At 36.4% G+C, this 13,241-nt stretch overlaps 1 protein-coding gene across 1 annotated transcript in view; it reads left to right on the top strand.

Annotated features, from left to right (window-relative positions):
- MYO16 (myosin XVI) overlaps positions 1 to 13,241 on the top strand; it is a 974,663-nt gene that overhangs the window by 544,774 nt on the left and 416,648 nt on the right. Inside the window, exons 17-19 of the mRNA XM_007938926.2 lie at positions 5,819 to 5,936; positions 7,225 to 7,296; positions 9,993 to 10,134. Coding sequence (XP_007937117.1) covers positions 5,819 to 5,936; positions 7,225 to 7,296; positions 9,993 to 10,134 — 332 coding nt within the window. The remainder of the gene's footprint in view (positions 1 to 5,818; positions 5,937 to 7,224; positions 7,297 to 9,992; positions 10,135 to 13,241) is intronic.

Here is a 13,241-nt window from a genome sequence, read left to right as displayed (position 1 = left end):
TTTTTTCGTGTAGGATGTTCTTGATACCATCTCACAACTCATCTTTTCTTCAATCATTGGTGTTCAGTGAGTCAAATCTATTCTTCAGATGGTCTCTACATTCAGGTGGCCTATAATCAAGGTCATATCTTGGCTCTCATGGACTTATTTTAATTTTCTTCAACTTCAGGTTGAACTTGCGTATGAGACATTGCTGGTCTTTTCTACAGTCATCTCCTGGCCTTGTTTTGACTGACGATATTGTGCTTCTCCTTCACCTCTTTTCACAGATGTAGTCAATTTCATTCCTGTGTAGTCCATCTTGTGAGGTCCATGTGTATAGTCACTGTTTATGTTGTTGACAAAAGGCATTTTCAATGAATAAGTTGTTAGTCTTGCAAAATTCTACCATGTGGTCTCCAGTGTCATTTCTTTCACCAAGGTCATTTATTAATGGTTCTTCTTTGTTTCCAATACTCACATTCCAATCACCAGTAATTGTCAATACATCTTGATGGCATGTTTGGTCACTTTCAGACTGCAGAATTTGGTTAAAAATATTCAGTTTCTTCAACTTTGTCTTTAGTGGTTGGTGCATAAATTTGAAAAATAATAGTATCAAGTAGTCTTCTTTATAGGCATATGAATATTATCCTGTCACTGACAGCATTGTACTTCAGGATAGATCTTGAAATGTTCTTTTTTGGCAATGAACGTGACACTACTCCTCTTCAATTTGTCATTCCTGTCATAGTAGACTGCATGATTCTCAGATTCAAAATGGCCAATTCCAGTCCATTTCAGCTCACTAATATCTAGGATATCAATCTTTATGTGTTGCATTTCATTTCTGACAACCTACAATTGTTCTAGATTCACACTTTGTCATTCCTCATTCTGATTATTGATGAAAATTTGCAACTATTTCTTCTCATTTTGAGTCATGCCCCATGAACAAATTAAGGTCCCAAAAGGATGAAGGTCCATACCTTAAGTTTGACTCTATCTTGAGGAAGCAGCCCTTCCCCAGTCATATTTTAAGTACCTTCTAACCTGAGGGGCTCATCTTCCAGCACTATATTGGACCATGTTACATGGCTTTTCATAAAGTTTTCCAGTAATATATCTGACAATGTTTCACTGCTATTCATAAGATTTCCAGTGGTCATTTTTTTCAGAAGCGCTTAGCCCCATCTTTCTTTCCATCTGTCTTAGTCTGGAAGCTCACTGAAACCTGCCCACCATGCATGACTCTGCTTGTATTTAAATACCAGTGACATCGCTTCTAGCATCACAGCAGCGCACAAGTTACCACAGTACAACAGACTGACAAACAAGCTGTCCACATAGGTATAAATAATAAGGCAGTGAATGGGCAGTGAAGAGAGAGAAGTTAGCAAAAAGGTGAGGGTTGAGGAGATAGGAAACCTGTTGCCATTTAGTCTATTCCAACTCATAGAGACCCTATAAGAGAGAGCATAATTTCCCCATAAGGTTTCCAAGGTAGTAATCTTTACAGAAGCAGACTATCACTTCTTTTTCCTGTGGAGTTACTGGTGTGTTTGTTATCTCTGACCTTTCAGTTAGCAGCTGAGCCTTTAAGTGCTGTGTCATCAGGGATCTTTGGAGGAGATAAGGAACTCACCCTAAATGAATTATTTCTGGAGAATTTTGCTTCACTCCATCCTCAGGCTAATCAGAGAATGAAATTCTAGGAATTTGAAGTCATATGATATCTAGTTCTATTTTGCTTTCATTATCCACTGTCTTTCTCAACTAACGCCTATCTTTTTGCTCAATGCTGGCCTTAACACTTGCTGCTGCTTCTTAAAAGGCCCATATGAGCAAAGCAGATCGAAAGACTTATGCTTTTACTTTCTTTCCTCCCTCTATAACTAAAATTTCTGTTTCTTTATTGAAAATTTGGGTACAGGGATTGGTAAGGAACAATTCTACCAAAATACCACTTACTTGGAGACAAAACTCTCTGTAATTGAGCCAACTCCAACTCTTAGTGACTGTACAGGACAGAGTAGAACCACCCTTAGGGTTTCCAAAGATGTAAAGCTTTACAGAAGCAGGCTGCCTCATCTTTCTCCTGTGGAGTGCATGGTGGGTTTGAACTGTGTACCTTTTGGTTAGCAGCTGAATGTTTGGAGACAGGGATTTAAAGGTCTATGACTGATTCTCAAAGGCAGGGCAAGCAATATATAACTTCTGCCTAAGTTCACTAAAAGGAGCTCTGGCAGCATAGTGTATAGAACATTTGGCTGTTAACCAAAAGGTCAGTGGTTCAATCCCACCAGCTGCTCTGCAGATCCATAAAGATTTATAGCCCAAGGAACACAATGGGGTCACAATGAGTTGGTATCGACTCGATGGCAGTGAGTTTGGTTTTAAGGTAACTAACAGTTGATCTAATAACCTTTTTGGTAAAAGAAATGTCATTTTAACAAAAGATGTAAAGAGAATCCTTTCATCTTTATACCTTGTAGTGATGGAATCATGACAATTTCTGTCTATATAAGAAGGATACTTTATGTTCAATAAGATTTGAAAGATGTTAGGGGCTGGTGAGGCTCTTGGATCAAAATTTGCAAGGTATTTTTGTGGTCCTGGGCAGAAAGGAAAGATACCTCTACTTACACTCTATCACTGCCACTATAACTGTGCCACCAAAGACAGAGAATTAGTGCTCACTACAAATAGACACTGACAATAATAATACCCTCAGCCTTGTGCTCACAGTCATTTATTTTTGCTTCTATTTTAGACTTTACCACATAGTAATCTACATTATAGTCCGTTTTTATAGTTCTGTCTCTGACATTAAATTGTAAGTTTTTTTAAGGAGAGAACAAATTCTAGTTCTTGTTTGTGTAACCAGAGGTGCCTATTGTACAACATTAGAATATTTAATGAATTATTAGAATTTTTAAAAATTGTCAGGTAGCTTTAGAGCCTAGGAAAATGGCTATTCTATGAAATATTAATGAATAGAATTTGAAAGACTAATAATTGAATTTGGGGTTTCCACAAACATTTTGAATAACAACACAGTCATAGAGTTTTATAGGTGGAAATTACATAGAGATCTTTCTTTTCAACCCTCTCATTTTACAGATGGTAAAGTCAAACCTTATGATGAAAATGAGAGGTTCTGGAGAATATTTGTCAAAGTCTCAAGGATTTTAACTTTTATTTGTAAAGCATATAGGAGTTGCTCTTAGAACAATTCTCAAAATTGATCTTGGCTAGGGTTTATTTCCTCAGAAGGAAGATTGGGCAATCTACTTCTGTAGTAATATCGCCTAGGAAACCCAAGGAGGGGTCGCTATGAGTCGGATCTGACTCAACAGCAGTACAGTTGGTTTTTGGAGGGTTTATTTATTCCAAAATTATAGACTAGGAAACTGAGATTTTCCTTATAAGTGTAATGCTGTTGAGAGCACCACACTAAATATTTATTATTTTAGAGAAGCATATTTTAAATTAAAGCCATTTTGTGATTTTTTTCATTCTTGCCAGAAAATGACTGCCCAAAACCAAATTTGAGGTCTAATTTCTTTCTTTATGCAGAGTTCCAGATTCTCAGACATTCTCTCTCGGCAAACATTCTCTCACTTCCTGCTACCTTCTGCTCAAAGATAATGCTTGCCAACATCCTTTTTATTTTTCCTGAGTTTTCCTCAAAACACCTTAAAAAACAATTACCATTTTGTTTATCTAGGCATAAATGTTTGCATTATGCTGCACTTAATTTTTCAGAAATAAAAAAAATTCCATAACAATAATATTACTTCTTCTCATAAAAGAGATAGCCAGGAGATGCGCATGATCTATGTTCCCTAATGAAGTAGCCACAGTGGCTGCAAACTCTGATTAGACTCTCTTTACAGTTCTACCTCAATCTGAGAAGAGGTGTATAAATACTGATCACACATGTGACATCCAGCCAGTACACCATAGTTTTTATAGTAATTGACTTTGCATAATGTAGAAATTGTTAACTTATATCAGAATATCATCTAAATTGTTAACTTATATCAGAATATTATCTTCTTGCTCTCATTTGTTTAAACCCTTTCCTGACCTGTGGGAAATAAAAGAGCACTCGTGGTATAGTGTCTAAGGTATCTGACTGCTAACCAGAAGGTTGACAGTTTAAACCCACCACCAGCCCCTCTGCAGAAGGAAGACTGGGCAAACTACTGCAAAGATTTACATCCTCAGAAACCCAAAGGGGATTGCTATGAGTTAGAATTGACTCAATGGCAGTAAGTTTGTTTGTTTGGGTTTGAGGGTTGATGAGATAGCTGCTTTTCCAGTAACAGTACATACTCCCTTCCTAAGGGGCCTCTATGGCTATTTGAAATGAAAAGAGGTACGTGCTACTGTTTTTTACAGGATATTGTGTGAGGTGGTGCATCCTGGACATGTGATTTTGCAAAATTTTTGTCTTTTTTTTTTTTTTTTTTTTTACTGGAAATAAGCTTTGCCAGTATATTTTCAGATTCCTGTGTGCTATTTAAGGAGTACTGATGGTGCAGTGGTTAACATATTGGCTCCTAACTGAGAGATTGTTGGTTAGAACTCACTAGCTTCTCTGTGAGAGAAAGATATGGCAATCTGCTTCCACAAAAGTTTATAGCCTTAGAAACCCTATAGGGCAGTTCTATTTTGTTCTATGTAGTTGCTTTGGGTCAAAATTAACTAGATGGCAATAGGTGTGATTTTTTGGTTTTGTATGTGTGATTTGGAAGTTGCTTTTTATGCAATGATTCTAAGTTCATGGGAATACTGCATTTTCAGGTGCCCTAAATTGCATGCACCTGTCAAGGGATCGAGATGAAAGTGCAGAGTCCAGAGGAACATAGGTACCCCACTAAGAAGGGATTAGTCCCTGAAGAAGGATATCATACTAGGTAAAGTAGAGGGTCAGAGATAAAGGGGAAGGCCTTCATTGAGATGGATAGACATAATGCCTGCAGTGATGAGCTCAAGCAGGGCAACATTTGTGAGGATAGTGATAGACCAGGCAGTGTTTCATTCTGTTGTACATAGGGTCACTATGAGTCAAAACCATCTTGATGGCACCTAACCACAGCTTAAGTCCCACTCTCCAGAGTTAAGAGAGACATATGTGTTCCATATAACTTTATCCCAGAATCCAGAGTAACAAGGGTTTTTCCCATATTCTTACCCCATAGTCAAGAGGTACATATGTGCCCTGCATAATCCTCCCTAGAGTCCAGAGGGACATATGTGTCTCACATAATATGTATACAAATTAAAATTTTATATCAAAATTTTGGAAAAGCTCCTTGATTCAGCATGTTTACCATTAATGAAAACTCATGATATCAACAAAAAATTCAAAGTGGAAAATAACTGGGTCCTGAAAGGGTTATTAAGGAGCAGAAGCATTGATTTAAAAGAAATGTGTATTAAGAAATGTGTAATTAAGAAGCTCTGGTGGTATAGTGGGTAAAGCTGACTAGAAGGTCAGCAGTTCAAACCCACCAGCTTCTCCATAGGAGGAAGATGAAGCAATTTATTTCTCTAAAGATTTACAGCCATGGCAACCCAATGGGAGCCATTATGAGTCCAAATCAACTCAATGGCAGTGGTTTTGTTTTTCTGGTTTGGTGTATTGAATTATGAAATGTTAACATTCTTCAGATATTCACAGTTCTCTTTTCAAATATCTGGGCTCTGAAAAATGAGCACCCTTCAAACTGTGTATTGTTTTAATCTATTTTTTGGTTCTTAAAGGGTTTATCTTCCTATCTCTTTTCTAAGCCATTCTATTTATTTTCTCTATTTGTAAAATGTGTAGGAGGTGGAGAATCTGTTTGTGATTCTAGCAGCAATACTACACATTGGAGACATTCAGTTCACTGCTCTGACAGACGCTGATTCAGCATTTGTGTCTGACCTTCAGCTTCTGGAACAAGGTCAGTGGAACATGACCTTCTGACATTAACCTCATTGATGTGCTGTTTTCAAAGTGGCCAGTAGATGGAGACATACTACAGACATACTGCAAAATCTGATAGACGAAATCTTTTCTTAAGGGGCAGATCAAGGATGAGGAAGAAAAACAAAAACAAAATGTGTATATCCACTTTGTTCTTCTTTATTATTAATTTCTATTAGAATAAAGAAAATGAACATTTTTCGAGGGGTTTGCTGTATGAAAACATAAAAACACTATAATCTAGATAATATGGCAAGAATAGAAAAAATAATCTGTGAAGTATGTACAGAGTACAAAACCTAAGGCCCGAGTATTCATGAAAATATGATAAAGGGCAATTCAATGCAGTGGGAGATAATGATTTAATAAATGGTGATGGTACAAATAGCTACACATCTGAATAATAGAGATACCTGCCACATACAAAAATAAAATAAATTTCTTTTTTTTAAAATGGACAAACATGAAGAGAAAATTCATGAAAGAATGTATCCAAATGTCAAATAAACATTAATAAAGGCTGAACCTCCCTAGTGATCTGAATAATTCCAAGCATTATTATTAATTATTATTCAAAATAATAGGTAATAAAGGGAAATTGATATACAGTCATTGCATGAAACTTACTTTGAATTCTCTCTAACAGAGTACCCATTCTTATACAAAAGGGGAAAAATTTCAGTGACCCAACTCTGCCACCACAGTTTACCTTATCGTATTGTAGAACTACATTAGCAGCATTGATTCATCCACTTATACTTAAGTTTATATATCTTGTTGTAAATATTTTCTACCTTGTCCCTGCCACTCATTATATTTTGGTTGTATGTTATTACTTAAAAGTATTAAACAAAATATAAGATAAAGATCTTGCCAAAAATCTCTCTTTCCTTTGACGTTTCCTTGTTAGTCACTCCCAGATTTCTTCAAAATACCTTAAAACCGGACTGTCAATAAACAACATATCTTTCCTTGATATCCAAGTAATCTGATCAAGAAATGAGAGCAACATTCAGTGCTATGCCAGGGCAAGGAGGAAAGAACCTGTTGTGATTTAAGCCAAAGAACCACAAGAGCTCATTCGTGTTTTGATTACTATTAGCTGTTTCTCTAGCTGAATTTGACAATGACAGTGGTAGTTTATTTTTCTCTAATATACAAATTTTCTAATGTCTATATAAAAGTTATAAATTATAACCATAATACACAATTCTTACTCTCAAAAATATACTAACTTTGCATTTTCAATTCTGCTTTAATTTTAGTAGCTGGCATGTTACAAGTATCAACAGATGAAATGGTGTCTGCTTTAACAACTGATATTCAATATCTTAAAGGTAAGCTTTTCAGTGCTCTGATTTTCACCTTTCTGCAATTTGTGACCTTCTCTGAAATATGGGAACGAAATGTGACTTCGCTTTACTCTGCCCAGGGAAATTATTTCTCAGAAATGAATGTCAAATGAGAAAATCATCATAAACCTATTTGATATTACCCTATATTGTAAACTATTTATGTTCTTGAGAACTCGTTTTGAGTAACCGGTCACCTTTTCTACCTAATCAGTCCTTTGAGGAAAAAAATCATCAGTCCCAGAGGATTTATTCAGTTGAAAATCAGTTCCATTTCTTTCTGTGGTTAATTGAGCCAAATTTCTCCCACTACCTCATTGATCACAATAATAGCTGGATTTCAGGAATTTTTAATATAATTGTGTCAAATGCTATATGTGTTATATATTTTACTTCTCATAAATCACTATAAAGTGGGCATAATTATTTCCATATTAACAAATGAGAAAGCTAAGAAAGATTCAAAGTGTTTAAATAACTTTAAATGTCAAAAACAAACCAAACCAAATTCACTGCCATCAAGTCAGATCCGACTCATAGTGACCCTTCCTTGGGTTTCCAAGGCGGTATATCTGCAGAAGTAGATTGCCTAACCTTCCTTCCAAAGAGCGGCTGGTGGGTTTGAACCGACAGCCTTCTGGTTAGCAGTTATATGCCTTAGGCACTATGCCACCAGAGCTCCCTTTAAACGCCAAATCACTTGTAAATGGTATACTTGGAATTAGAATCCAATGCTATCTGATTCCCAAGTTCACATGCTTAACCACTGGCTGTATGTTTCTCTACTCAATGGGCAGGAGAATGGCTCTCCTACATTGTCATCAAATATTCATTATAAATCATTGCCTAAACAACCTGTTTATCATGATTTTGAGGTCTCACCATCCAGGTGAACATTTTTCTCTAAATTTCACCATTACTCTTAACAGTAAGGAAGCTCAAATGGTGCATTTGTTAAAGCATTAGGATGCTAACCCAAAGTCAGCAGTTCACACCTACTGGGTAGTTCACACCCAGCAGGTGGTTTGACCCCACCAGTCACTCTTTGGGAGAAAGATGTGACAGCCTACTTCCATAAAGATTTATAGCCCTGGAAACCCTGTGGAGCAGTTCTTCTCTGTTCTGTTGGGTCACTGTGTCAGACATATGCCAGTTGTACCCATAAACACCTCTCAAGCATACTGCCTTCCTATCATCTCAGTTGCCATTGTCTTAGTCAATCATTCCTTTCATGGGCCATAGCAAGAACCTCCTGGCTGGTCTTCTATCTGGTCTTACCCATTTTGCCTTCTATCCCCACTGCTTCAAGAATGCTCTTTCCTGAATTGCAAATAGGATTTTTATCCCTGGATATCAGTCTCCAAAAATATTCCAATTCCCTTAGAATGAAGTCCATCTGTTATGATGGCACAGTATGTCCTTTAGTTACCCCTGGGTGGAACAAACAGTTAAGCACTCAGCTACTAGCTGAAAGGTTGGGGGTTTCACTCCAGCCAGAGATGGCTTGAAAGACAGGCCTGGTGAGCTGCTTCCAAAATGTCCCAGCTTCGAAAACCCTATGGAGAAGTTCTCTGCACACCTGGGGAATCAACTTCATGCCAGCTAACAATAATAGAATGCCCTTTATTATTTGGACCACACCTAACTTTTATGCTTCATCTGCAGCCATTTTCCCATAAGCACTCTTGCATCTAAACATACTAAGCTTCATGAAGTTCTCCAAATACATTATTCTTTCTCATGACTTTTCTGTGAAAAATTTAACTCACTATCAACATGAATAACTTAATATATGCTAGCAGCCCCCAGACTGTCCTTTGCCCCTTACCTACCCACAATATTGATATATTCATGACCCATTAGGACCCCTCAATCATCTTCACTCTAGGGACCTGATTTTCTATATAACCATAATTGCCACACGTGCTTTCACTGCCACATTTTGTTGATCCACCTTGATGGCCTTGAACTTATAACTCTCTCACTCATCATTACTTCCTTGCTTTGACCTCTGCTACTCTCGGAATCAATTCTTCTTCCTCAAATTGATTGATAACTGACTCCACTTTCATGTCACACAGTCATGATCCTATTACATGATGCTTCTCTGCTCAGACTGAGATGCAATAGTTAGCCAGTTCAACCAAGGTCTCACTCATTTCTACACGCCCATTTCCTCTCACATTTCTTGCTGTTAATTCTTAATCATCCTCAATCTTTTTGTTTGTTTTCCTCTGAAGAGCCTATCACTTAAGGTTTCAGTTACCATCTCATTAAGAATGACATAAAAATTTCTAACTTAGGGCCTAATCTTGGTTCTAACCTCCAAACCCACATTTTGATCACTAAGTGACCAAGTTTCCAAATGACTTCAGGTTTTTCAATACCCAGATCAGTTGATTGTTGTTCAGAAAGCTTGCTAAGAGGAACCCTGCTGGAAGTTTGGGTAAACATTTGTTATAAATAAAATTGCAATGTATATAGCACTTGTTTTCAGAGAACTTTTATACAAAAAAAATGATAGAAAAATTCACATTTATTAGAATCATAATAAAATTATTTTTTACATCCTTTGATAATATGTGCATGTGTAAAGGATAAAAGAATGTAGATAGTTTTATTTGCTTCTAAGTGAGGAGAGCCCTATTCTGATATCTTTTCCCCCTTCTCTACTATTTTAGGAGATATAATCATACGGCGATATACTATAAAGATTGCTGAATTTTACCGGGATCTCTTGGCCAAGTCTCTGTATAGTCGTTTGTTTAGTTTTTTGGTGAATACAATGAACTGTTGCCTTCACAGTCAAGATGAGCACAGCAGGTAGGAGATGATTGAATGCTGGCCCTTACAGTAATTCCTGTTATAGCCAATGCAAAGGTTCAATGTTTAAAGATACTTCATAATGCATTGTGACCCATAATTAAACTATCATTAAAACATTTAATTTTAACAGGTGATATTATTTTAAGGACTTAGTTCAATTATTTTTCAGGGATTTAAGTCACCCCACACACCACACATATACCACACACACAATCCATAAATTAATCCAATCATCTTTCATGCATAAATATTAAGACCACCTCTCTCTGGACTGAAGGTATATATGATCATTTATATCCCAAAAGGCATCAAAAATTTATAAATCTTAGAAGAAAACTGGTGATAGTACAAGAATATCTAAAGCACTCAAGTTTGTAGAGTATTCTGTATTTCTTTCAGAATTTATTTGATGACATATTTCAAATCTGTATCACTTCCTCTTGTTTTCTTCACTTATTTTGTGGATCATTTCACAAAGGGTCTCTATGGTAATTGTTTTGGCTCCTAGCTTTTATCATCTTTAAGCAGTAGCTCTTCAGGGCTATTTGATCATTTGAAAATTATAGCTCTCCATGGCATTTTGTCAATGGAAAACTTTGTTAATATTCTTATCACTAATAATGACCTTGGAACAGACTACCGAAAATAACATTGCTTTTTTACACATATGCTTGCCTTTGAATGAAACGTTTTCAGAATTTCTTTGATATCCACATAGATTCTGCACCAAATTCCTGAAAATTGCTGCTATTGGAGGTTTTCTGAAAAACATTATAACTAACTAGCATGTATTCTTAAGTAAATGTAGACATGTCAGTATATTTCAAGGGCAAAGAGACATTAAAATACTCATTAAGATATCCACATATAAAATCCCATTGCATATTGGTCAGCATATTCAATATATACTCTGTGACTTGAGGGTAGGTATGGAATTATCTATATTTAAGCAGAAATACTTTACTAGTTGGGATAATGAGTATGCTTGATTTTGTTACAATTTCTCCTATCAATTAATTTTTTTATTTTCCTTTAATGATGAAGATTATTCACAGAAGGGTACTAATATGCAAAGTCTACCACATTAACTTTGTATAAAATTATTGGTAGCTCTGTCGAAATTCACTTTGGAAAGAATGATATGTAAATCCAGATACACATAAAAGTTCTTTGAAAATTTCCATTTGGGATTTAAATATATAAGATCCTTAAGTTTATATAACTGGAAATACTTATATGTGGTCAATATGTACTCATTTATAAATAAAACTACAAAACATGAACCTTGGAAAACAAATTATTTCCTTTTCAGTGGGCTATCTAGGTCAATATGTAAATTTATAGGAATTACAAGACATTCATCTTAACTTTTAAAATTATTTACAAAGCAGATGGAAGAGAACAAGAACCAGTGGGAAATTAGAATTGCATCATTGTATCATAAATTCATGTTACAAGACACAGTATTCTCATTTTATATTTCCCATCTATTTCTCCCATGAGTCACCCAAACAGAAGTTTAGATTCCCAAATCACGTCAAAAAAGATTACATTTTCATTAAGTCAGTCCCCAGGTTATGAATGAGATCTGTTCTTAAATGTGTCTTTCGACTGAAACTATACGTAAGTCAGAATGGTGCATATAGTTCTTATTTAGTCTTACATTAGTGTAAGAAAAGAGCTCTGGTGGGTCAGTGGTTAAGGCATTTGACTGCTGACCTAAAGGTCAACAGTTCAAACCCATCAGCTGCTCTGCAGGAGAGGAATAAGACAGTCTGCTTCCATAAAGATTTACAAAACCCTTGGAAATTCTATGGGTTAGTTCTACTCTGTCCTATAGGGTCACTATTAGTTGGAATAGGCTTGATGGCAGTGGGTTGTTTTTAGTGGTTAGTGTAAGAAAAGGCTTGAAGCCTGTGGTAGTTCAGTTTGTGTGTCAACTTGGCTGGGCCTGGTTGAGTGGCTGGGCAGCTAGATGTAGTATGCCCCATGATGAGACTGGTGATAATCAACTCCATGGTGGAATTTACTGTGAGCAGCTGAGTAGCTGCCTTAGGGAATGTGGTCTGTTTCCTGTATATAAGCAGAAGCCTTGGGGAATCGTCTCTAGCCTTTGGCACTCTTGGACCCTGCATGTAGACTGCTATGTTCTGCTGACCTTGGGACTTACAAGGGACTTAAGTTAATGGCCTGCCATGTGGATTGGTAACATCGGGACTGTGCCTTTTTACTTGTCAACCTCAGGGCTTCTCAGCCTCAGCAGCCAGCAGCTGACTGAGTGAAGAAACACCTCTAGCTCCAGTGGGCCAGGAGCAGGAGGCAGAGCTGAAGCCCAAGGCTGAGGGGCTTTCACCCAGCCCTTAAAGCCTGGCACTTTGAACTTGGACTTAAAGCCTCCAAATTGTAAGAATAAACTTCTATTTGTTAAGGCCATTCCATTTGTGGTATATTCTTGTCAGAGTGGCACTAGGTAACCAGAACAAAGCCTTTTCAGTTACTTACAAATTGCACGTTCAGCAAGTGAAGGTAATTACGATGAAAAATTTGTTTTGAGTAGGGGTTGGTTCAGTCATTTCAAAGTGAGAGCAAATGTCCATACTTTAAAGGGCAAGTAGGAGTTGTCTGTAAGTCTGACATTCATGACTCAGGGACTTACTGTCTTTCTGACTTATTGAAATTCATGGAAAGTTTAAGGTTTTCCAGATTTACTGACCCATTTCCTTAGTCACAGAAAGGTCTCAAAAATCTGGATAACCTTACAATAGGCTTTTTGTTGTTTACTCAACCCCATTTTTCTTTTAATTCTAAAATTATATCAGAAAAGATTATTTAAAAAAAATATCCATATGGTTAAAGTCAGCAAGCAATAATGATGTTGATGAAATAGGAGTGTTTTTCACACTATACATTTTGTAAATTTTGCCAGAGAGAATAACTAAAAATAAGATATGGTCTAACAAGTTATAAAGGGAAGACAAGTGAAACTGAAGTACATGAAATTTTTGTACTTTGAGTACTTGGATTAGAGCAGAATCAGTTAAATAATAATATCAATAAAGACATTGGATGTGAAAAATTATAATTTCTCTACTAGATTACAAACA

Source organism: Orycteropus afer, unplaced genomic scaffold, assembly GCF_000298275.1.
Source record: "Orycteropus afer afer isolate SDZICR_OR568_19922 unplaced genomic scaffold, OryAfe1.0 scaffold00055, whole genome shotgun sequence".
NCBI classification, from domain to species: domain Eukaryota; kingdom Metazoa; phylum Chordata; class Mammalia; order Tubulidentata; family Orycteropodidae; genus Orycteropus; species Orycteropus afer.
This window is presented reverse-complemented; position numbering and strand designations above follow the sequence as displayed.